Here is a 23,919-nt window from a genome sequence, read left to right as displayed (position 1 = left end):
AAAAAAAAAAAAACCACACACACACTCAGGGGCAGGTGGACATGGGGAAGGGATAAGGGTGGGATAAGACTTAGCAATAGTGGGGAAAAGGTGAGTGAATTCACATTAAATAGAAGTACCTTTGTCACAAATATTATATCTAAACTTTGGTTGAAAAAGTTAAATAAGCATAAGAAATGATAAGCAAAGAATAAAATTAGCGAAAAAGTGCTAGATCCAGGCAAAAATGGAGGACTCAAGAGCAAACAGGGTCAACGGGAGAGCAAAAACAGTTACTGAGTATATATGCGAAGGAAATATCCAAGTGTGAATTATATTGGAGAGAAGGAGATTAAAATTTGTATTAAACTATAAAATAACACTTCATACCAAGACTACTATGGTCATATTCTCACTATCTTAGACCCTTCCAAAGTCTTTGCCTTTCTACTCTGCACAGTACAAGAAAGAAATTCTAAAAGCTCCAATTCTTCACGTTTAGAGACAGACTCCACAACCAAGGCTCCAACTCTCACACCTGTTTCACACTCACCTGGAGGAGAGATCCAGTCACGTAGATGTCCAAAAGAATTGCAAGATAAACCAGAAGGGGGCAAAGTATCTTAAAAACAAGATCAGATCTGGTAAGTGTTCTAATAGTGTGTGACACTAACTAACCTTACTTGAACATCAACAATTCTCCCTTTACTTCTTGCACAATATAGCATAGTGCTTGAACACTGGAACAAGCTACCTCAATTCAAACAACTCCAATGATTTCCTGGCTGGGGGACCTTGGGCAAGTTACTTAACTGTGACAGTTTCACTCATCTGACACATGGATAATAGTACCTAAATCATTGGGTTGTAAAAGCACTAAATTAATTAGTACATGTAAACTGCTTAGAATAGTTCATAAAACAAAGCAAATGCTCATTAAGTTTAGCAATTAATTTTCTTTCAATTTGCTAACTTAAATTTCCCAAAAACAGTCAGATCTCTTTTTACTTAATTCTGAATACAAACAAGAGTTCCTATACTCTCATGTTTCATTTGGTGTAAAATCTTATATATCAGATTCTGAAAGCTTCTCCCACAACATTAACTTTTATTTTTACCTGTCTTTCATATTTTTGGATGCTCTGAACTATCTTTAGTTGCTATCACTCACATTCAATGCAACACTGACAATACTTTGTTCAGAAATCTACAACATCCCTGAACCCAAACATACCAAACACCAGCAGAAAACAGAGATAAGTTATTAACAATATTTTTTAGTACCTGGAGTCACACTATGTATTCAAGCTAGTATCGCATTAATCTTCTACTTCTGGAAGCCTAGGCTGTATCTTGTTTATTCCCAACCACAAGTCTGCACTCATGTTCTTTTTCACTCAGTTTGCTTTGCGGCATTAACTATACTCAAAGTCTATCTTTGGGGAAGCTTAAAACATTTATAAAATCTCTTCCCAGCTCACTGAATCGCCTTCCCTTAAATTTTAAAATAACTTTAACACAAAGTTGTAAAATATGTATTAGAATTTAAATTTTCCACATGAAAGCCAGATTTTAAAATAGTTAATGCAGCTATGTTCTTATTTATTAACCAAAACCTATGTTCCTGGTAAGTATTCATATTTTCTTTGAATCTCTCCAAATAGAAATTAAATTATTAGTTCCTAAACTAAATGAAATGGGTACTTATACATTCTACTCTAATCCCTATTTTATCAGAATCTATAGCTCAGAATTAATGTTCTCTCACAGATGAATAATAAAGGTTTTTCATTTACCTAATCCCTTAGTTATTCAATAAAAAATTTAACAAATGCCTACTTGTTATATGTTATATATCACAAAGCAAAACAGAGTGAAAATGTCATTTTGGAGGATTATAATTCAGATAGAAAAAGCTGAAGCAACAAATGTATGCAACTACATATCAGAGTATATAACCACATCTAACTTTTCTGTGGTAACATCAGTAAGTGGAATTGATATTAAGAGAAGAGAAAGGCTGGAGTGCTGAATAAATAATGAAGGAAATTTCATGGAAAGTTTCATAACTTTTAAGCTCAAATATAAAGAATGAAGTTGTAGAGACCTCTGCACAACACTGTGAATACAGTTAAACTTACTAAACTATAAACTTAAAAATGAGAAAGATGGGACGGCACTTGCAGCTCAGTGAGTAGGGCACTGGCCCCATATACCAGGGGTGGTAGGTTTGAACCCACCCCTGGCCAAACTGCAACAAAAAAATAGCTGGGCATTGTGGCAGGCATCTGTAGTCCCAGCTACTCAGGAGCCTGAGGCAAGATAATTGCCTAAGCCCAAGAGCTGGAGGTTGCTGTGAGCTGTGACACCATAGCACTCTACTGAAGGTGACAAAGTGAGACTCTGTTTCTAAAAAGAAAATGAGAAAGATGGTAAATTTTTTGCTGCTTTTTAAACACGATTCAAAAATAAGTGAATAAGTGAAAAGAAGAGAGGGAGGGAGGGAAAATATACTTGATCCAGGCAAGTGAAGTGCACACAAAAAAAACGGACAATGATCATTTAAATGGAAGATTCTGAGAAATCTAGACCAAACAGAATGTAATAATATGGGGAAACATAAGATTATTAATTCTAAAGGATCATATTGTGGGGATCTATCTAAGGGGCAAAGAATTTAAATTCCATTTAGGAAGCAACAGAATAATGATAGGCTTATGTCATCCAGCTGGTGGTAAGAGCAAATGTATGTTTCAGATTGAATAGACTTTACCATTTCCAAATAGGAATCACTGCAATCCCAGTATGGAAGAATACTGACAGACCCTGGTGTGAGAAGAATCTGTAAGGTATTTCAGAGAAAACAAAAAAACAAAAACTATGGAGAGAAGACTGTTACAATCTAATAAATAATGGGAGCTGAGGAAAGAGAACAGAATTCATGATTTGGGGAAGTTCATAACATCTCATCAGTCATTCTGAGAAAGAAGGAAATAGATTATTTCACCGGTGTTTCCAGGTTGTCAAGTAAAATATTCAACTAGATCATAAGGTTAAATTGTTAGACATATCAACATGGATATCAGCAGCATAAGTGCAAGGGAGGAAAAAGCCTTAAAAATTGAGAATAGATGAACCCTTTTAAGGGATACAATGAAGACCAAAAAAACAGAAAACAGGTCCTAGGAGGACACTCCTAAAAATGCAAGAAAATGAACCAAAATGCACTTATGAAATTAACACTTCCTGAATGTCTTCTATGGACAGAGCATTGATCCAGTTATGGGGAAAAGGGAATGAGAAGACAGACAATACATGAATGAACTCTTGGGGAAGGAGAGGAAAGCCCAGCAAGTGTTGTATCACATCAATGGAGGTAGGTTTGGGAATAATGTATACCACTGTAGGATATGACTGAATCCATAAGCTTAGGTGGAAGATCAGGTTTTGGTATCTGAATGCCTTCAGAGTTAAATGAAATTAGGGGCAAAGAAGAAGTCTGAGATATTTTACACCAGAGGAAAGAAAATGGAAGATAAAAAGAATCAACATGAAAGACTCAGGTTAATTTTTTTTTCAGACTTTTGAATGCCTGAAAAAAAAATGAGTAGGTAAGATATTGATAGTGCTAGGGAAAGAGGAAATCATCAGATCCTCAGTACCATACTGGTTAGCAAAGAGAACCCCTACCAATGTAAATCAAATGTAAAATAACAAAAAGAGAACATGAGCATGTGTGCTAGAGGGAAGTGATATTTGGGCATTGAGAGGTATGATTTCAGATACCTAACACATATAAAACTATCATTCCTAAAGGTCTGAGAGGACTATTTTTTGATACTGTATTAACTTACCTAGATGACTTTGACATGACAATTCACCTTCTATTATCCACGGTTCTTCCCCCTGCTCCAACTTAATGATCACATTTGGTTTGGTAATATCATACCCTGTTAATGACAGACAAGGAGAAGGACCATTTGGTTGGCTTCAGTGTCTCTGAAGATGCTGCTGCTTCAGAAGCTGCATAATAAAGTGCTCCATTTTTTTAACCACCAAAATTAGAATCTTTCAATGAAGTAAAGATACAAACACTATACCTGGTGTCCCAAATAAATGGTCTTATCATTCATTTCTTCAAACTCAAGGATAAAGTCATTAAATTGAAAGCATTAGAAAGCAAGCTATCCTTACCCACAGAAACTAGATTACTGTAGTTCTCCAACATCACATCCCTGTATGTTATTTTTTCATCAGGGTCCAGCTGCTGCCACTCCTCCTGGGTGAAGTCCACAGCCACATCCTTGAATGACACTGGCCCCTATAATGGTACCATGATTGGAAGTGAGTAATGCAGAAAAGGCACATGAGGATAAGAGCTTACCAAGCTCATTGATAAAGTTAACCATGAACATTGTATACCTTATTTTACTGATTGTGGAAGGAAAACAAGCCATATTGGAAACATATTTCCTTTGAGTTCTTCATATATCAAAAACAAAGAAAACAAAACACAATTGAGTTTCTGTTTTGTCACAGAATTGAGTTTAGACAGACATGAGTAAAATACCATTCTCTTAAAAAGCTGATAGGATGACAAGGAGATACACATGTAAATAAACATACCAGTACCATATTTTGCCATGTATAAGTGCTCCTGTATATAATAAGCACCCACATTTTTTGGTCCAGACTTTCAGGAAAATGTCCCTCAAGAAAGTGGCTGGCCCTTGGCCAGAAGAAATGTAACTGGGGAGGGCTAACACTCCCCTGGTAAACGTGCAGATTGCACCGCCCTCCTGTAACTGTCCACTCTGTGAAGGCTGCCCCTTTTCTCTCTTCTGGGAGCCCTTCCCTCCTGCCACATCAGAAGCCATGGCTGAAATGGCCATGTGTGCATCTGGCAGAGCAGGAGCTTCTGAGGCCCCTTGGCCTGTGGGCAGACAGGTAGGTCCTTGGGGCCAGTGCAGGGCTGTTGGTCCCCTCCATGCAGCCAGACCTCAGGCCTTTGGCCTCAGCCCTCACACCACATAGCCACTGCCTGTCTCACCAGCCCCACCACCACTGCCCGCTCCCCTGATCACAGCATTCAGTGGAAGCCACTCCAGTCCATTCTCACCAGATCCTGGATCCTCTGTGACTGTACCCCCATGCACCAGGCAGATCCAGGTGGCAGAGTGTGGAAGCCTAGAGGTCTGCTGGGCTTCCCCACTCCTGAGCAATACTACACAATACTATACAATACTACTACTACAATACTATAATATGCATCCTTATTTTTCCCTCAATAATTTGGGGGGGGGGAAAGCATTATACATAGCAAAACACGGTAAGTGTTTTACTCCTTATCACTTCCTTCAGGCTCCTTTGTTATTAGTCCCTCCCATTCCCCTGGATCTCTTCAAGTTGGAGCACCCACCACTCAGTCCCTGATCTCACTTCTTCCCAATACACTGCTCTGGCTCTGACTCTAACTCAGTTTCAGCTCTTTGAGCCTTTGGCTTTTTTATGCTCACAGCCAGTAGCCTTCGATTACCAGCATGGCTAAGTTTTTTACTTCTTCAAGTTTTACCCCAAGCATCTCATTCTTGCAATAAATATTGACTGAATGAATGCCCAGAGATATCACTAGAGTGCTGTAGACAAGGTACAGAACAGTTTAAGAAAACAGAATCAATTTTTTTTTTTTTTTGAGACAGAGTCTCACCTTATCACCCTTGGTAGAGTGCCATGGCATCATAGCTCACAGCAACCTCAAACTCCTAGGCTTCAGCGATTGTCTTGCCTCAGTCTCCTGAGTAGCTGGGACTACAAGCTCCTGCCACAATGCCCAGCTATTTTTAGAGACAGGGTCTTGCTCTTGCTCAGGCTAATCTCAAACTCCTAAGCTCAGGCAATCCGTCCACCTTGGCCTCCCAAGGTGCTAGCACTATAGCATGAGTCACCGTGCCTGGCCAAGGGAATCAAATTATGCTATCAGATTAGGCTTCACAGACTCAGTCAACTTGAAGTCTTTAACGATGAATTATGTCTCTGACAGAATTAAGGGGGTAGGAGAGAATATGATGAGGTATAAAAAGTACCAATGCCAAAAACCGAAATGGCACCAATATTTAAGAAGTTGGTGCAGAAAAATGGCCCAAAGAGACCTAAGGCACATTCTTCAGGACAGTTTTTTGACAGTAAGGGTCAATTCTAATTCAAGAGAGTAAATCAAACATACACAGTTGATTTCCTGTCTCAAAAACAAACCAAAAAACCCCCAAAATTCTAATTCAAAGATGTAGAAAAATAGAAAATGTTTTCATAAGAGCACTGGAACATGGAAGTTCCTAACAGCAGGACTTTCTCAAAGGAAATTCTTGAAATACAGAGAAGAGTAGAAGACAAAGAAATCAGAGCTTGGGACACAACTTTATACATGGGCAGATGTTGTGCTGCAGCAAAAGCAAACAGCAGACTCTCTGACAGAGACCTTGAAACCCATTTGAAGAGCTTAGGGTTCCTGTGGAAGTAAAGTGAAGGATGACAGAGGAATAAGATACTGGATGATCTGAGCAGCTTAGGTAGAGACCTGTGGTAAGCGCACATAGCAGCCAGAGACACAGCACAATACACGACACTTCAGACCTTCATAATTATGGTGAACATACACTCATTATCCAAACAGAAAACTTCTGTCTCGGACAAATGATAAACCAGATGAGATACCAAGAAGGTAGGTGTAATCCAAGACTGCTACACCAGCCAGGACATACTACACATACTTAACACTATTCATATCGGACACAGACTTTTCCGCCAAAGCAGTGGGGTTTTTTTTTTGTTGTTGTTTTTGAGACAGAGTCTCACTATGTCGCCCTCGGTAAAGTGCCATGGCGTGACAGCTCACAGCAACCTCAAACTCTCGGGCTTAAGTGATTCTCTTGCCTTAGTATCCCAAGTAGCTGGGACTACAGGAGCTTGCCACAATGCCCAGCTATTTTTTTGTTGCAGTTGTCATTGCTATTTAGCTGGCCTGGGCTGGGTTTGGACCCGTCAGCCTCAGTGTATGTGGCTGGCACCGAAACCACTGTGCTATGGGCACCAAGCCCAAAGCAGTGTTTTTCAACCTTTTTTATCTCATGGCACACTTGAACCTATAGTTAAACTTCTGCGGCACACTTAAATTATGTTGACCAAAAAAAAAAGAGTAAAAAAATAATATACTTACTGTGCTTTTCTGCTTCTTTCAAAAATAATTTAATGATCTTTAAAATTTTTCATAGCATGCCAGTAGAAAACCACTGCCCTAAAGGCAGCTCTTAGAAAACTACTCTCAAAGTAATTTAAGCAAATTAACCTTAGCTACCAATTCGCCACCTATGCAAAATGAAGTGATGCCTATCTAATTACATAGCCCTCCCTATTTATTTACAAACTCTGCAACCAACCTCTCATAAAGAAAAGATAGGTTAAACAGTATCATTAGTTGAGTATTCTCACATTAGGTTTTAATTACCTCACAAATTAATACAGAAAATCAAGAATTACTATTTGAGGAAAACTGCATGAATAAAAGATAAACATTAAGATGAATAACTCAATACTGACCAAACAAAGTTCATAAAGGAAATAGAACTTAAGACTTTTGGGGGGGGGGATTCATTGAGGGTACAAAGAACCGGGTTATACTGATTGCATTTGTTAGGGAAAGCCCCTGTTATAATTATGTCCCACCCACAAGAGGTGTGTCACACACCATGATCCCTCCACCCCCTCCCTTCTTCCCTCACTCCATTCCCCCAGCCCCTACCATGTACTAGTATTGATTGTCCTCATATCAGCATTGAGTACATTGGATTCTTGCGAAGCTTTACTAAGAAGAATGCATTCCACCTCTATCCAGGTTAATACAAAAGATGTAAAGTCACCATCTTTCTTAGTGGCTGAATAGTATACCATGGTATACATATACCACAGCTTGTTCATCCATTCCTGGATCGGTGGGCATTTAGGTTGTTTCCATAATTTGGTAACTGTAAATTGAGCTGCTATAACAGTCTACTGCAAATGTCCTTATGACAAAAGGATTTTTTTTCTTCTGAGTAGATGCCCAGTAATAGGATTGCAAGACCAAATGGGAAGTCTAGTTTGAGTTCTTTGAGGATTCTCCATACTTCCTTCCAAAAAGGTTATATTAGTTTGCAGTCCCACCAGCACATTAAAAGTATTCCCTTCTTTCCACATCCATGCCAGCACTTGCAGCTTTGAGATTTTGTGATGTAGGCCATTCTCACTAGAGTTAGGTGATATTACAGGGTGGTTTTGATCTGCATTTCTCTAATAATTAGGGACAATAAGCATTTTTTCATATGTTTGTTAGCCATTCGTCTGTCTTCTTTAGAGATGTTCTATTCATCTCTCTTGCCCATTGATATGAGGGACTGTTGGCTCTTTTTATATTGCTTAATTTGAGTTCTCTGTAGATCCTAGTTATCAAGCTTTTGTCTGATTCATAATATGCAAATATCATTTCCCATTCTGATGGTTGTCTACTTGCTTTGGTTGCTGTCTCCTTAGCTGTACAGAAGCTATTCAGTTTAATTAAGTCCCGTTTGTTTTTGTTGTTGTTGCAATTGCCACTGAAGTCTTCTTCATAAAGTCTTTCCCCAGGCCGATACCTTCAAAGAACTTAGACCTTTTTCTATTGATTCATATTTTTTAATAAATTAAGCAGGATATTGCTTCCATCAAATGAGAACATTCTACTAAGAAATAGCCATTGGAGAATACTTAGAAATTAAAGACTAGACAGTTGATATTTCTTTTTAGAAGTCTTAGGAAGTTTGATTAGCAAATGGAACACTGAATATACATAACTTAGAAAATCTCTTGGAAAATAAGAAATGGGAATGATGAAAGCAAATTTGGAATATAAAAGTCAGATCTAACAGATTCAACATTTTCAGAAAGAGAGAACACAGAAGATGAACAAAAAGAAATAATCTCAGACAGAACAGAAAATGACACATGAACAATCACATAAACCTTCATATCAAAAGAAGCCATCTAATCTGTAAACAAGAATACTGGGGAGGGCTCAGTGCCAATAGTACAGTGGTTACGGTGACAGCCACATACACCAAGGCTGGCGGGTTCAAACCCAGCTCGGGCTAGCTAAGCAACAATAACAACTGCAACAGAAAAATAGCTGAGCACTGTGGCGGGTGCCTGTAGTCCCAGCTACTTAGGAGGCTGAGGCAAGAGAATTGCCTAAGCCCAAAAGTTTGAAGTTGCTGTGAACTGTCATGCTGTCTCTACCAAGGGTGACACAGTGAGACTCTGCCTCCAAAAAAAGAATACTGGGGAAAAGTACAGAGAACTAGGAATTTCCTGATAAAATAAAAATTTCCTTTTAAAAATAAGAAAGAAAATCCTGAAAAGGTACAGATCCATAAAACAATAAAGCACTGGTTACTCTGGTAACTGACATCCCACTTCTCATCTGATAGAAAAGCATAGAGAATTGCCCATGGTTTTTTAAAAGAAGATCCTAGTTTTGAACCTAGAAGCATATACAGATTGAGTATTCTTTTTTTTTGCAGTTTTTGGCTGGGGCTGGGTTTGAACCCGCCACCTCCGGCATATGGGGCCTACTCCTTTGAGCCACAGGCACCACCCCCAGATTGAGTATTCTTTATTCAAAATGCTTGGGACCCAGAAGTGTTTCGAATTTTAGAATACAGCAGAACCTCTGTAAGTTGACCACCCAAGGAACTATAACAAAAACATACATTAAGTGGTTAACTGTAACGAAAACATACATAAGGAACCAGGCCTACTATACTGACACATGTACATGTGCTGTAAGTTCAGTTTATGAAAATTATGTCAACTTAAAGAGGTGAAACTATGGAAGTTCTACAATATATGCATTATATTTATAGGCTGAGCATCCTGAATCAGAAAATCCAAAATCCAAAATGCTCTAATAGACATTTCCTTTGAATGTCATGTAGGTGCTCTTAAAGTTTCCAGGCCATGGAAGAACAGAGGTAGAGATAAGGAGAAAGAGTTGAGAGACCCGGGAAAAATGGAAGGAAAATGCAAACAAAAAGGAAGAAAATAGTCAAAGAAACTGGCCCTGACTCACACATGTTACAATTGCAAGGAACAGTTTATAACTGTATTTCGTATATTCAAACAAATTGAGTAGAGATAGGCATGATATAAAATAGACCCATTAAAAACTGTAATATCTGAGGTAAACATTATTCTGGATAAGATTAACAGCACTGCAGAAAAAAGGAGATTAGTGAACATGAAGACACAGCAATAGAAGCTACACAGAATGAAATATAAGAGTAAAAAAGAATTAAGAGAAAACGAAGAAGAGCAGTGAGCCATGGAATAATTTTAAGCAACCTAATATACAAGTAACAAGAATCAATAAAAGAAGCCAGGGAGAAGAGGTAGAGGGTATTTGAAGAAATAATGATCAAAATTTCTCCAAAGTTGATAAACCTAATATCCAAAAAGTTCAATAATCCCCAAGCATAAAAACATGAAGAAAATGATATCACAATATATCACAATCAATTACCTCTAACTAGTACAATGCACCCTTGAACTCCTGGGCTCAAATGATCCTTCTGCAAGTAGCTAGGACTACAGGAGTAAGCCATCACACCCAGCTCCCACCCAGACTGGTCTTGAACTCCTGGCCTCAAATGATACACCTGCCTCAGCGTTCTTACATGCTGGGATTTCAGACACCAGGCTGTGAACTACTATTAAAAGACTTAGGGGCACGGTGGCTCACTCTGGGAGACTCAAGCAGGTAAACTGCTTGTGCTCAGTAATTCAAGACCAGACCCTTGCAAGAGAAAGACCCCATCTCTACTAAAAATAGAAAACCTAGCTGGGCACAGCGGTATACACCTCCAACTACTCAGGAGGCTGAGGCAAGAAGATTGCTCAAGCCCAAGAGTTTGAGGTTGCTGTGAGCTATGATAATGCCTCAGCATTCTACCCAGGGTGACAGAGAGAGACTGTCTCAAAAAAAAAAAAAAAAGACTTACCAACCCAACTACAGCATGTGAACTATACTTGTACTCTGATAGAAAAGAACATACCAAAAATTTTTTAGATAACTGTGAAACTTTGAACACCAGATATTATATGCATATATTAAGAAAAATGGCATTGTCAGTTACCTCCATGCCCTTTTTTTTTTCCTTTGAGACAGTCTCACTATGTCACCCTCGATAGAGTGCCATGGTGTCACAGCTCACAGCAACCTCAAACTCTTGGGCTCAAGCAATTTTCTTGCCACAGCCTCCCAAATAGCTGGGACTACAGGTACCAGCCACAATGCCCAGCAATTTTTTTGTTACAGTTGTCATTGTTTAGCTAGCCCAGGCTAGGTTCAAACCCACCTCCTGGGTATATATGGCTGGCACTATAACCACTGTGCTGCAGGCGCCAAGCCCCCCATGCCCTTTTTAATAGACTCCTCATTATTTAAAGACAAATACAGAAATACTTACAGATGAATGTTTTTAAAAATCAAGAAAAGGAAGACTACATGAAGAAAATAGCAGCTTGGAAGTTAACAGATGTCAAAGGCAAAGGCAGGGTCATATGAGGTAAGGACTAGAAAATGCCCACTGGAATTGACCATAATTAAATCCCTGGCAATCTTCACTGACAGATCCAGGAAAGTGATAAGGACAAAATAAAACCAGTGAGAACTGAAATATTTCAAAGACCATAATCTAGAATTAAAGAGTAAAAATGGAAATATGTCTACTCTGATCACAACTATTTTGGTTCTTGGGAAAATTATATGCATCAAGTTCTCCTTGAGCAGCAGACCTTCTGCTTACATAAGCAACAAGTATAAGCCAGGAGTTGAATAATTAAATGGTTGTTATTAGGAAAGCTATCCCCAATTATATCAACTTTAACAAAGGTACTTTTTGATGTCCTAGGAAATCTTAAAAACCCACAAGTAACAAAAATGGTTTCTCCTTATAGTCAATGCAAATGACATAATGGACTGTATTCTCCTTTTTTCTATAACTGTCAAGAACATTGAGTCTGGCCAAACACAGTAGCTCACACCTGTAATCCTAACACTCTGGGAGGCTGAGGCAGGTGGATAGCTTGAGCTCATGAGTTCAAGACCAGCCTGAGCAAAAGTGAGACCCTGTCTCTACTAAAAATAGAAAAACTGAAGCAAGAGGACCACTTGAGCCCAAGTTTGAGGTTGCTGTGAGCTATGACACAACAGCACGCTACCCAGGGCAATAGCTTGAGACTGTCTCAAAAAAAAACAAAAAAAAACAAAAAACAACCCAGAACATTGAGTCTTGTTCTCTACTTTGCAGCTCAAATTCAATAGCTCTGAAGTATCCTAGTACATACACAAATGAATTTGACAAGAGTTTTAGTGCTGATCTGCCTCGCTTGTATTTTATATGATAATGTCTCTTGAGTATTTATACAGTTCCGTTTTAAAGTATGGGACCATATAAACTTCCTAAAATGCATTACAAAACAAAACGGGGAACACATACACAAACAGGGAAACTCACCTGTGATTTGTTCATTTTCTGCTGTGTTTAGAAATGTGTAGAGACTATTGATGATGGACCTAGGGGAGAAGCAGGTAATTGAAGTCATGAGTCCTTTGGCCTGCATAAGCGGGAATCTCCTGCATAAGAACCACCAAAGAAGGCTAGATAAAATAGCACCCTATAAACACTCACCAGGAGCTAATATAGCAAAACGGAGGAAATACACACTGCACCTTTGTAACTCCAACATGATCACGTGGTAATTAGGTGAGTTAGACTCTCTTGGGTGAATATAAACATTGACTTGACTCCATTTACAAATAGGTTGCTACCATCAAATACAATGGGAAAACAAAAATTCTCTTTGAACTGCTTTCTTACTGTCTCTTTAAATTATTCAGAATCAAAAAAGCCACAGGAATTGAAAATCTGATTCTTAAAAATGGGATTAGTGTGTATAAAGTATAGTTACCTGACTAAACCTGTTTACAGCTATAAATAATCTTTTTTAAGACATCTGGGACAGGGAGGACAAAAGACTGGCCTGGGAGAGTAATCTCCTGAATTCTACTGTGAGCAATTCTATCCACAAAGTCAGTGACAATGGTCAAGTCACCTATCTGCTAAGGCCCAATCTCTTCCTCTAGCAATTGTGACAGCAAGTGAGAATTCTTGCAGACTTCCCCTGCACTACATTCATTATACGATTTTCACAGGGGTAGAATTGAGCAAGAACAAGAGATGCAGATGGACTTTTAGTAAAAACACGTTTGCAATCTGGTGCGGTGAGAGAGGAAGGAAGGAGTGTTAGGGGTGTGGAGGAAAGAAGTGGAGAGAAAACTGAGGCTGAAGCTGAGGCTGCAGACACGCCCCTTTCCACGGTGAACCCAGTCTTCACAGATCCTCTCTTAGAGAGCCTACTCCGGTGCAGCCTGCACCTGCCCTCAAAGCCAATCATTCGTCTCTCCTGGAAGTCCTGGAAAGAAACCCTTTCCTGCCCACACGCTCATGTCCTCGGCAAGCTTTACCCATGCTGCGCTCACTCTGAGCCCGCAAACTCCCGATCTACTCCTCCCGAGGCCAGCGGCCTCTGCCCCATGGCTCCCGAGAGGTCGGGGAGGGAGATGTTCTCGCTGGCGCGCTTCTGTTACCAAGGTCTCCTCCTTCCCACCTCATCAAGGCCTTTCTATTTCCAAGGATCCGGGTCTGGTCCTACAGCACACATGCAGAAGGATCTTCCCTTCTGGTACTTAAAACTGCCTTCCTTGGGACTCACCGTCCCGCGGAGCTTCGGCCGGGCAGCCTAGGATGCAGACAGGCCGGTCCCTGGTCCCACCGCCGCCGCCACTGCCCGCCCGACCTCTCCAAGGTCCCCGCTTGAGCCTTCGCACAGCCTCGCGACCACCTGGTTGTCCCCTCCAGCCGGTCGGCGCTTAGCCGCGTAGGCTCCACGATCTCGCCCACCAGAGGCCAAAGCCTGGCAAGGAGGGAAATCGGCAACCTGGAAAAGCGCCGGAAGGGAGAGCAGAGGGCTGCGGCGCACATGCGTGAACACGCACACAGGGCAAGATACACTTGCGCAGGAGAGCGCCGGAAGTCTTACTCCCAGGGCCCGCCTCTGGCCCCGAGACCTGTACCAGGACTCTATTTCCCTTAAGTCTACGCGCCACACGGTTTAGAGAAGATCTAAAAAGTCTCTACTTCGTCTGGCTGTTAAAAATCTCTGTGCTATGGGGATTGGCAGCCTAGAACTCCGTACTCAATTTCTCATTTTTCGGCGCTTCCTTTTAAGGTCGAGCAGCTAACTGCTGAGATTGCACCGGGGAACCCAAGTCCTTTCTTTGTCTAAGACCGCTTCGGTTAGAACTGAGATTCTCACAAGCAGAAAAAAAGGAAAAGATGTGTTTTGTTCACTTAACTAAAATCCTACACGTTTCCAAGGAAGAAAAATAAAGTAGAAATCGTAGCTTGTCTGTATCACACAACTAATGCATAAACATGTTTCTGCCCCCGCCCCCCGCCCCCGGTTCATTGCCAATTGCTCAAGAGGAAGCCAACACACTGAGACAGCAGCGGTCACAGCAGAGAAGAGTTTAATATCACAGGCCCCTTGCGAGGAGTGGGAAGTTCTCAAATCCAGCTCCCAAAAAAATTTGGAAAAAGGAGTTTTTAAAGATAGTTTAGCAGGCAAAAGGCTAGGCAATTTAGTCTGCTAATGGGCTGGGTTCCTGGTGGAACCACGGGGGTGTAGAAATTGTCTTCTTTGATGAGTCAGTTCTAGGAAGGGCATCCCAATACCAGTCCACTGGTTTGGGAGGGTCAACTGTTTCGCCAGAAAGCAGGACCTGGAAGGTATCTTACAAACTAGCCTTAGCTTTCATCACAGGGGTAATGTTATGAGAGGAATGAAGAAAGCTAGGAATCGTTATGGCCATCAGTTATATGACTCATGAGTAGTAAGTAATTATAGGAAAGCAACATACACTCATATATATCTACACACATGTATTTATATATATGTATATGTACATACAATATATTTTTTTCCTACCACAGTTCCCACCTTGTGGACTTTTATTAATTTCATAAAGGATGGTTTCAATCCTACCCCCTACCTCCTGAGCGTCATCCAACCTCGTTCCTGAGGTGTGGGCCAATGAGATGGAAAAGGTCAGATCACACATTTGGCTTCTTCCTGCTAACAAGGGCCATAATTGGGATTGAACCAGGATAAGAGGAATGAAATCATTTTGCAGTTGTCTTCAACTATTCAAGGATGGGGAGTTGCAAACCTAAGGTTTGCATGGCAACATTACTACCTTTATTTACACCCTTAGTACAGTGTTCAAGTAAACAGTAGACTATAAGATAGATAAGGAGCCCTAGTATATGTAGTGAGAGTCCCAGCTTTAGGAGTTCCTGCAGAACTGATCTGAAGTCCTGGAGAGTCCAAGTGAATAACCCCCAAAACGAATCAGGCATGAGGTCACTAGTAGAACCTTGCTGTAGCCACATAGCTTGTTAGGAAATTTTTTGGGGGGGGGGTTCCACTTTTCCTGCGGTATTTATATAAACACAGCAAGTAGTGTTTAACACTGCACAGAGTCCCCCTTGTTTAGCAAACAGGAAATCTAGTGCTGTCTGAAAGTTGAAGGATCTTTGTTGAGCCCTAAGGCTCTTTGCAGTTTCTTCTGTGATCAGAAGTCACAGGCAGATTTTTAATCATAGTTCTGTTAGCTACCAAGTGTTCCAGTTTCTTCCAGGCAACCCTCTCTTAAGACATCTGTGGGAAAGGAAGTGGGGACTCCCAGTTAATCTTTTCTAGCTCAGATATGGAAATATCTGACTGTATTAATGGAAACACTTTACAGATGCATGTCTGTCCCCAACCATACACACAAGAGATAATTTTCAGTGTTATTTCTGTGATAGCCATCCCAAAATATGTGAAAGAAATATATTTTGGGGGTAAAATGTTTCTAATTTCTTTCAGCCCCCTCCTTAAAACTAAAAGATTTTACATATTAAAAGCCAAGCTGTTATCTTAGGACTAAGAAATGGGAAGAAAAACCTACATTGGAGCAAATTTAAATATATCATATTTTTGGTGAGTCAGTGCTGTGAACAGATCAATGTAAACAGCTGTGTCTCATTACAGGCTCTGGTATTGCAGATGAGTTTTCAGACAAGAAAACCAACCAATGGTTCCAGAATATTTGGAACCATTCATATCTAACTGAGTGGCCAGATGTTAAACTCAAAGGCTCTTCAGTTAATGTGGAAGTAGATGTTGGAAATCTGACAGATTGTTTTTTCACTTGCCACTTGTATGCCCCAAGGTGTTATTTGCAGGGTCTCAGGAAAAGATAGTGATTTCATTGAGTCCAAGTCAGAAAAATGAGAAAAAAATTGAAAATGTTGTCTGAAGAACTGTAGCCAGGAAATAATTCAGGATTCAGTCCAAATTATAGGCAAAAACCAAAAACTTAAAAACAGTGGACTATAGTTTCCTTTTCCTCTTTCCAATTACTCACTTTATTAAAAATGAATCTTAGTAGGATCAATTTACTTGCAAAAACAGACTTCACTCTCATTATGCTTGGCCTGATTATTTTGCATAAAGTGCAATAAGAATAATTATCAGCCATAGAGGCTTTTCTTTCTTTTTAAATCATCTTGGATAGAACTTTTTCTTAAGGAATCTTAGGTTAGATTTGAAAGCCTCTCAAATCAAGCCAAGAATGTATCTATGCCATTAGGTAACTATGTGAATGGGGAAAATCTCTCTCTCTCTCAAGGTTCCAAAGTAACTTGGGGTTCCTGGACCTGTCAGAAAGTGACATTCTTGACTTACCACAGAGTAGGACATACTGTTGTTTAGGTACCTGGCCAGTTTTTCCAAAGGGCTTTTTATTGGCCTTATAAAGTCAACCTTAATTTCTTAATACAGTCTGGGAACCTCTGAAAATATGCCATTCCAGTCAAAGCCTTGGGAAAATAACCTGTGTCTGTCCTTGTGTCCTGGTATAGAAGAAAACAGATTTTTATTGAACTTATACAAATAATTGTATTGCAATAAATTAAGTTACAAATACTTTTAAAATTCTGGAGAAAGCAAGAAGAGATGAAAAGAAATGTTTTAAATTTTGCTTACAAATATATACTTTATTATAAGTTATAATTAGTTCAAAAGAGGGAAAAAGTTTTCTTGTGGAAAACAAAACATTAAAAATTCAGCAATATTTCAAACAAAAATTTATTAAAAAGTGGGACTGATCTACTAATTAACTTCTGTTCTGTTTGAAGTTGAGTTAGCAATAGGACATATCATGGACACATCAGCTTTTTAATTAATCTCAGAAGTTTGTTTTTAATCCAATGGTATATAATCTCCAAAGTTATCAGAAACCTATGTTCAAGGGAACTTGTCAGTCCTTTCCCTGACTTTCCTTGAAGAAGAAAATCTTGGACAATAGCCAGTTTACAAATCACTTTTTTTTTTTTTTTTTTGAGACAGAGCCTCACTCTTTCACCCTGGATATAGTGCCATGGCATCATCTTAGCTTATAGTAACCTCAAACTCCTGCATTCAAGAGATCTTCCTGCCTCAGCCTCCCAATTAGCTGGAACTATAGGCACCCACCACAACACTCAGCTAGTTTTTCTATTTTTAGTAGAGACAGGGTCTCACTCTTGCTCAGGTTGGTATTGAACTCCTGAGCTCAGGTGATCATCCCTCCTCAGACTCCCAGAGTGCTAGGATTACAGGTGTGAACCACTGCACTTGGCCTACAAACCACTGTTTGAGAAGAATCAAACTAAAATAATAATTGTGTACAGAGGACAAAAGTCTAAGAACAGCTATGATTTATGTTGCCCTCAGTAGAGTGCCGTGGCATCACAGGTCACAGCAACCTCCCACACTTGGGCTTAAGTGATTCTCTTCCCTAAGCCTTCCAAGTAGCTGGGACTACAGACACTAGCCACAATGCCCAGCTATTTTTTGTTGCAGTTGTCATTGTTGTTTTAGCAGGCCCGGGCTGAGTTTGAACCCACCAGCCTCAGTGTATGTGGCTGGCGCTGTAACCACTGTGCTACAGGCATCAAGCCCCTTGATATATTTTGGGTATATTATTTTTATATGCTATAGAAAACTAAACATATTTATGTATGCTAATAAAAATTGAGGACTGATAGCAATCCTATAACTAACTCAGACATTTTTAATTATCCTGTTTAACATAACATGACTTTAAGATTTTAAGTTACTGAAAAGAATTTTAAAACTACAACAAATGTCTTTTTCTTGTCCTCCAAAGTCTCATGTAGCCATCGGGTATCAAAGATGGCTACAAAGAACAGGGCCTTTCTGCAATTTACATACCAGGTATAGAGTTCAAGGCAGAAGATAGGATACCTACAGGATCCAGTTCCTCCCAGAATTGCCAGGAGGCAAAGCTGGGCAGGAAGTAGGGACCATATTGGGCTAAATTGTGCCGTGTAGCTGCTGATCTAGGCATTGAGAACATGTCCCCAGCCCTCACCATGGCCACCTATCTAGACCCCAGAATCCAGAGGCTCAAAACCTAAAACATAAGGTCACAGTCAAATCCAGAAAATATTAAAAATTTATAGGAGCAGCAATTTTATGACCTTAAAACATCTAAGCTTTAATAACAATTTAAGAACTAGTTTCATTTACCAAAGATTATCAAAGTCACATAAACTAAAAGAAATTTGAATTCTTTCCTATTTGCCTAATAAAATATCTGATTTAAGTGCTTATTTTTTTTATTTTTTTGAGACAGAGCCTCAGCTATAGACCTGGGTAGAGTGCCATGGCATCATAGCTCACAGCAACCTCAAACTCCTGGGCTTAAGCGATTTTCTTGCCTCAGCCTCCCAAGTAGCTGGGATGACAGGTGCCCGCCACAATGCCTGGCTATTTTTTGGTTGTAGTTGTCATTGTTTGGCAACTGGGCTGGATTCGAACCTGCCAGCTCTGGTGTATGTGGCTGGCACCTTAGCCCCTTGAGCTACAGGCGCTACCGTTAAGTGCTTACTTTGGAAAAGCCAATTAGTTAGAGCTCTTTTGAACGTATTAGTAGTGAAATATCACCTATATATGACATATATATAGATGCACAAATACACAGACATAAACAGAAGCAGATCTTACAGATTTTATAAAGAATTTTTATTTAGTGTCTTTTAAAAATACAGTAGAACCTCCATAGCTGACCACCTCCCTACATTAATCACCTCCTTAAATTGACCTAATTTTCATAGACCGGAGATGCACCACATGTACATATCAGTACAGTAGGCATAGTTCTTTATGTTGGCCACCTCTGTATGTTGACCAGTTTATTACAGTACCTCTGGTGATAAGTTTACAGAGGTTCTATGTATATTCTTTTTAATTCAAACTATCAGTCTTTTAATTACCTATTTTATTGTCCTAAGCAATTGTTAGACAACAAATCATCTAAAACAGTAGTTCTCAACCTGTGAGTCATGACCAATGAAAATATATCCTGCATATCAGATATTTATATTACAATTCATAACAGTAGCAAAATTACAGTTATGAAGTAGCAATGAAAATAATTTTATGGTTGGGGGTCACCATAACATGAGGAACTGTATTAAAGGGACACACCATTAGGAAGGTTGAGAACCACTGATCTAAAAATATGATTCCTAAAAGAAACAAGGTGAGAGAGGATACCTGAGAAGGATGAGGTCTAGGAGAACAGGTCTTCTCCAAGAGACCAAAGGATACACCCGCAGGATCCTCTCCATGGTGACTCAGCCCTTGGGAATTTGTAAACTTGACTTCCTAGAACTTGGAAATTTCCACTTCTGTGAAATCCTGTAGTTCTGTGGGGGCTGGAATAGCATCTCCCATTTAATTCAAACTGGCCAATGGAAAAGTTGCCTGTGGGTTGGAACTTTTTGACTATCAATAAAAAGAGAAAGATCAAGCCAGTCGGGGAGCGTGGCCATTTGGAATTCTTCTATGCCATAAGCTCCCAGCCAGTGAATAAAGCCCTTCCTCTTATAAACATGGTGTTTGGTGCTCATTCTCTCCATTGGGCCTCATCTTCCTGCAACATTTTTGGTTCCCTGACTGGGAAGTTAGATCTATGTCACTTTCCAGTCAGAGAGCTAGAAAAACTAGCTGGGTGTTGTGGTTGGAGAGAACATGCACCTGGTAGTTGCTGCCAATCCTCTGGACACCTACACGGGGGCCCCTGTTTGGCCTGGGTGACGTGAACCACTGAGCACACCAGGGAGGCAGTTTGGCCTCCCTGTGTGGATGCCTTGACTGGGTGGAGAAAGGATCCCATCAGCAGGTCTTCAAGGAGTCAAACACTGGGAGGAACTGGCATGCAGGAACAGGTACCTACACAGGGAGACATTTAACACAAGGAGTGATTGATCTGGTGGTCCTACAACAGTTTTAGTGGAAGAAGGAGGCTGATCAACTCCTGGGTGCCAGTAGGTTGGAGGTATATGAAGGACTTGTTTGGGCCCAAGTTTTAGTGGAAGAAGGAGTCTGATAAACTCCTTGGGTGCTGGCAGGTGGGAGGTGTGTAAAGGACTTATTGGGGCCCACCATAGTTTTAATGGAAGAAGGAGCCTGATCAACTCCTTGGGCATTTGATTGCTGGCAGGTCTGTTGAGAGGTGTATGAGAGTGTGTGGATGTGGTGTGACTGAGAGAACTCTGAGGGTGGAGTTGGACCTCCCATTACAGGGCCTAGGGAAATTTTGGTTTGTGTCCTATGGCTAAGTGGCAACTCAAGTGGAAAATCAAGGCTGCCCAGGGTAAGAAATGGGTTGGAATTTTGTGCATGTGAGTGCTTAGAGACTGAGACATGTAACAATAGGTGGGGTTTCTCCCTCAACTTCTTCACAGGGTGAAAGGAATGTGGGAGTGTCCCCTTCTTCCCTGCTCTAACTTTGGCCATGGCTATTCTGAGAGAAACTGGATTTTCCACATTCTGTCTAGACTTTGGCTGCCATGCGGCCATGTGGGAACTGGGGGAAAATGAAGAGACATTAGAAAGGATTACAGTGTGGTAGTTTTGTTACTGGAATTTCTTCAGTGAGTCCTTGGTCTCAGGAATTTGAGAATTGAGCCCACAGGCCACACAGATATTGATAGAATGGAATTTTGTTGGACTGAGGGGCATGCAGAGGGAGTGGAGAGTGCCAGAGCTATTGGCAAAGGGGACGTGCCTTGGAAAGTGTTGTGGTTTGGGCAGTTCAGTGAGCTCTGGATGGCCCTTGAAAATCTGGGGGAGAAAGTGTAAATCTCATGCCAGGCAGGACTATATCCATGTCCACAGAAGGTCTCCAAGGTGAACAGCCTCTGGAAGGGGGGAGGAGGCCCAAGTCAGAGGTTTCCTGCATGGGTCCTTTGTCTAGGAGTAAATAAGTGGCCCTGAGAGATATTTCAGCCAGGACTTGGTAAATGGAGAAATACCTTTACACACTGAATGGGTGTTCTAGCAAGATTGGGCAAGGTTTTTAGGTCTTTGCTGCAGTTTTTATCTGGGGAGGGGATTAGGTTGTGTGCTCTCTACTCAGGTTGGAGCCATCCAAAATGTTTCAGACTGCTTTGTTCATGACCTTGCTGGGGCTCAGAGGGTATGGCCTGCAACATGTTTGTGCCTGGAGATGGGAGTCTGATGTCTGAGCTCACATGAGCCTGAAGAATGGGGGTTCTCTGTTCAGCCCTGGATGGGAAAATTCTGTATCAATGTTATATCTTATAAAATGTCTCTCATTTGTAGAATGTAATAATTTGGTTGTTTAAATTGTTGGGGAAACTGAGTCTTTCTCAAAGAATAAGATTCTTGCCTTTTAAACTTTCTAATTATCAGTTTGGCCGAGTGAATGTTTAACTTCATAGTGAACTGTGATCCCGTTTTGTGGGAAGTAGGTTTTTGAGAGTAAGAGAAATTAGACAGAAAGGAAAATGGCATTGTGTAAGGAAAGAATCTTGTGTGATAAATTTTATCCTGAAACAGAATGGCTGTGTAAGAAAGTGAAAGGCAGGGCAAAAGTTAAAGAAAGTTTAGAATGTTTGCAGATTGTCTGTGCAGGTTAAATGAAGCTCATAAAAGGGAATTTGTGTAGGAGTTTACATGTGATCCAATTGACTATGTATTACCTCTAAAATATTTTGGCTTGTAATCTTATTTGGAAAAAATGTTTTAAACCTTTGATATTTGGCAAAACATCCAAAATCCAAACTCTAAATTTGAGGCTCAGTGCCTGTAGCACAGTGGTTGCAGCACTGGCCACGTGCACCAAGGCTGGCAGGTTTAAACTTGGCCCAGGCCAACTGAACAACAAAAAAACATTACTCTAAATTTGATCTTTTGAAATATTAAGACCACTGAAAACCTGAGAAAAACAAATTAGACTTATTTGACTTATTAAAAATGTATAGGAAACATTATCAAATATGAAATGATTAATTTTGTGTGAGTTATGGTTATATGTATATTCTAATATTATAAAGCATTGGTCTGTCCTAACATATAAGACATTGGTCTGTTGTAACATATATTGTTGGTAATAATTTTAATTCATCTAAAAAAATGTTTTCTGTAACTGAGTCCAAAGTTTATCCTTAAAAAAAAGAGAAAAATAAATATAAAGAGAGGATATGAATACTCTCAAATTCAAATCCTGATGTCTTTGGAAATTGAGTACCTTCAGACTAAAAGCTGACTTTTAGAACTTTGATTAAAAAGTTAAAATGTCTATGAGTATTGCTAACCTAGCTTCAAACAGAACAGAAATCAGGTATGTGGAACTGGGCTATTTTGTTATGTTTTTGTTTGAAATATTATTGATTCTGTCCAGGTTTTCTTTCCAGAAGGCAAGAAAATAATTTTCTGTATTTTAAGCTATTTGTAGCTTTTCAAGCAATGTATGTACTTATGATCAGAATTTGAAACATGTATTTTTTCCTCTCTCCTTGATTTCTCCAGAAATTGAAAGCCATTTGTAAGTATTCTTAATTTCACACAATACAGTTATTTGCATAAGTTCAGTAAGAATCTGTTTTGTTCTATAGGACATGATGAAGGCCCTGGTTATTTTGCCAAGGCTTTGGCTGGTATTTCCAGAGGTATCTAGACTGCATTAAGGAATTAAGGTTGACTTTATAAGGCCAATAAAAAAGCCCTTTGAAAAACTGGCCAGATACCCATCAATAACATTTCCTAATCTGTGGGAAGTAATAAAGGTCACTTTCTAACAGGTCTGGGAATTGAAATGTGCTTGGGGCCTCAGGAAAAGAGAAATTTATCCAGTGCATACAGGTATCTAATGGTACACATGAAACCTGGGCTCATGGAAGGCTTTCAAGTCTTAACCTGAGATTCTTTATAAAAGGTTCCAGCAAAGCCAATTTTAAAGGAAAGGAGAGCCTGGATGACTAATAATTATTCTTACTGCACTTTATGCAACTAATCAGACCCAGTATACTGAAGGTACAACTGAGTTGGTTCTGTTGTAATTTATCTTTAGTGAAAAGAGAAATCAGAGAAAGAGAAATAGTTTAAAAGAAGAAAAGAGGCTGTGCCTCACCTGTATTAAGTCCCAGCCTTATCTGTACTGTCAACTCATAAAATGAGACATAACCATTTTACTAAACTGATCCATTAAATGGGACTACAAGACTGGCCAAAGAGTATAGAATTATATTCAGTAGTTATATTTGCTCTGAAACCTTAATACTCAACAAAGGTCGCCTAATGGCTATACTAGAAAAGTTTGTGGGCTTGGCGCCTATGGCTCAAGTGGCTAAGGCACCAGCCACATACACCTAAGGTGGTGGGTTCGAATCCAGC

The 23,919-nt window shown here is 39.9% G+C and overlaps 1 protein-coding gene and 1 pseudogene across 2 annotated transcripts in view; both read right to left on the bottom strand.

The window, feature by feature from the left end:
- RBAK (RB associated KRAB zinc finger) overlaps positions 1-14,041 on the bottom strand; it is a 17,055-nt gene extending 3,014 nt beyond the window's left edge. The window contains exons 1-5 of one of the 2 annotated variants that reach the window (XM_023516559.1): positions 13,819-14,041; positions 12,561-12,619; positions 4,174-4,300; positions 3,834-3,929; positions 533-601 (exon numbers count right to left, since the gene is read on the bottom strand). In XM_023516559.1, coding sequence (XP_023372327.1) covers positions 533-601; positions 3,834-3,929; positions 4,174-4,300; positions 12,561-12,575 — 307 coding nt within the window. In that variant the 5' untranslated portion in view covers positions 12,576-12,619; positions 13,819-14,041. Of the gene's footprint in view, positions 1-532; positions 602-3,833; positions 3,930-4,173; positions 4,301-12,560; positions 12,780-13,818 lie in introns of those variants that run through there. The other variant, XM_023516560.1, reaches the window with a different exon arrangement.
- Positions 13,846-23,919, bottom strand: part of LOC100952641 — a 33,135-nt pseudogene continuing 23,061 nt past the window's right edge.

The sequence above is a fragment of the Otolemur garnettii genome, unplaced genomic scaffold, assembly GCF_000181295.1.
Source record: "Otolemur garnettii isolate 467f Iridium unplaced genomic scaffold, OtoGar3 scaffold00092, whole genome shotgun sequence".
NCBI lineage: Eukaryota > Metazoa > Chordata > Mammalia > Primates > Galagidae > Otolemur > Otolemur garnettii.
This window is presented reverse-complemented; position numbering and strand designations above follow the sequence as displayed.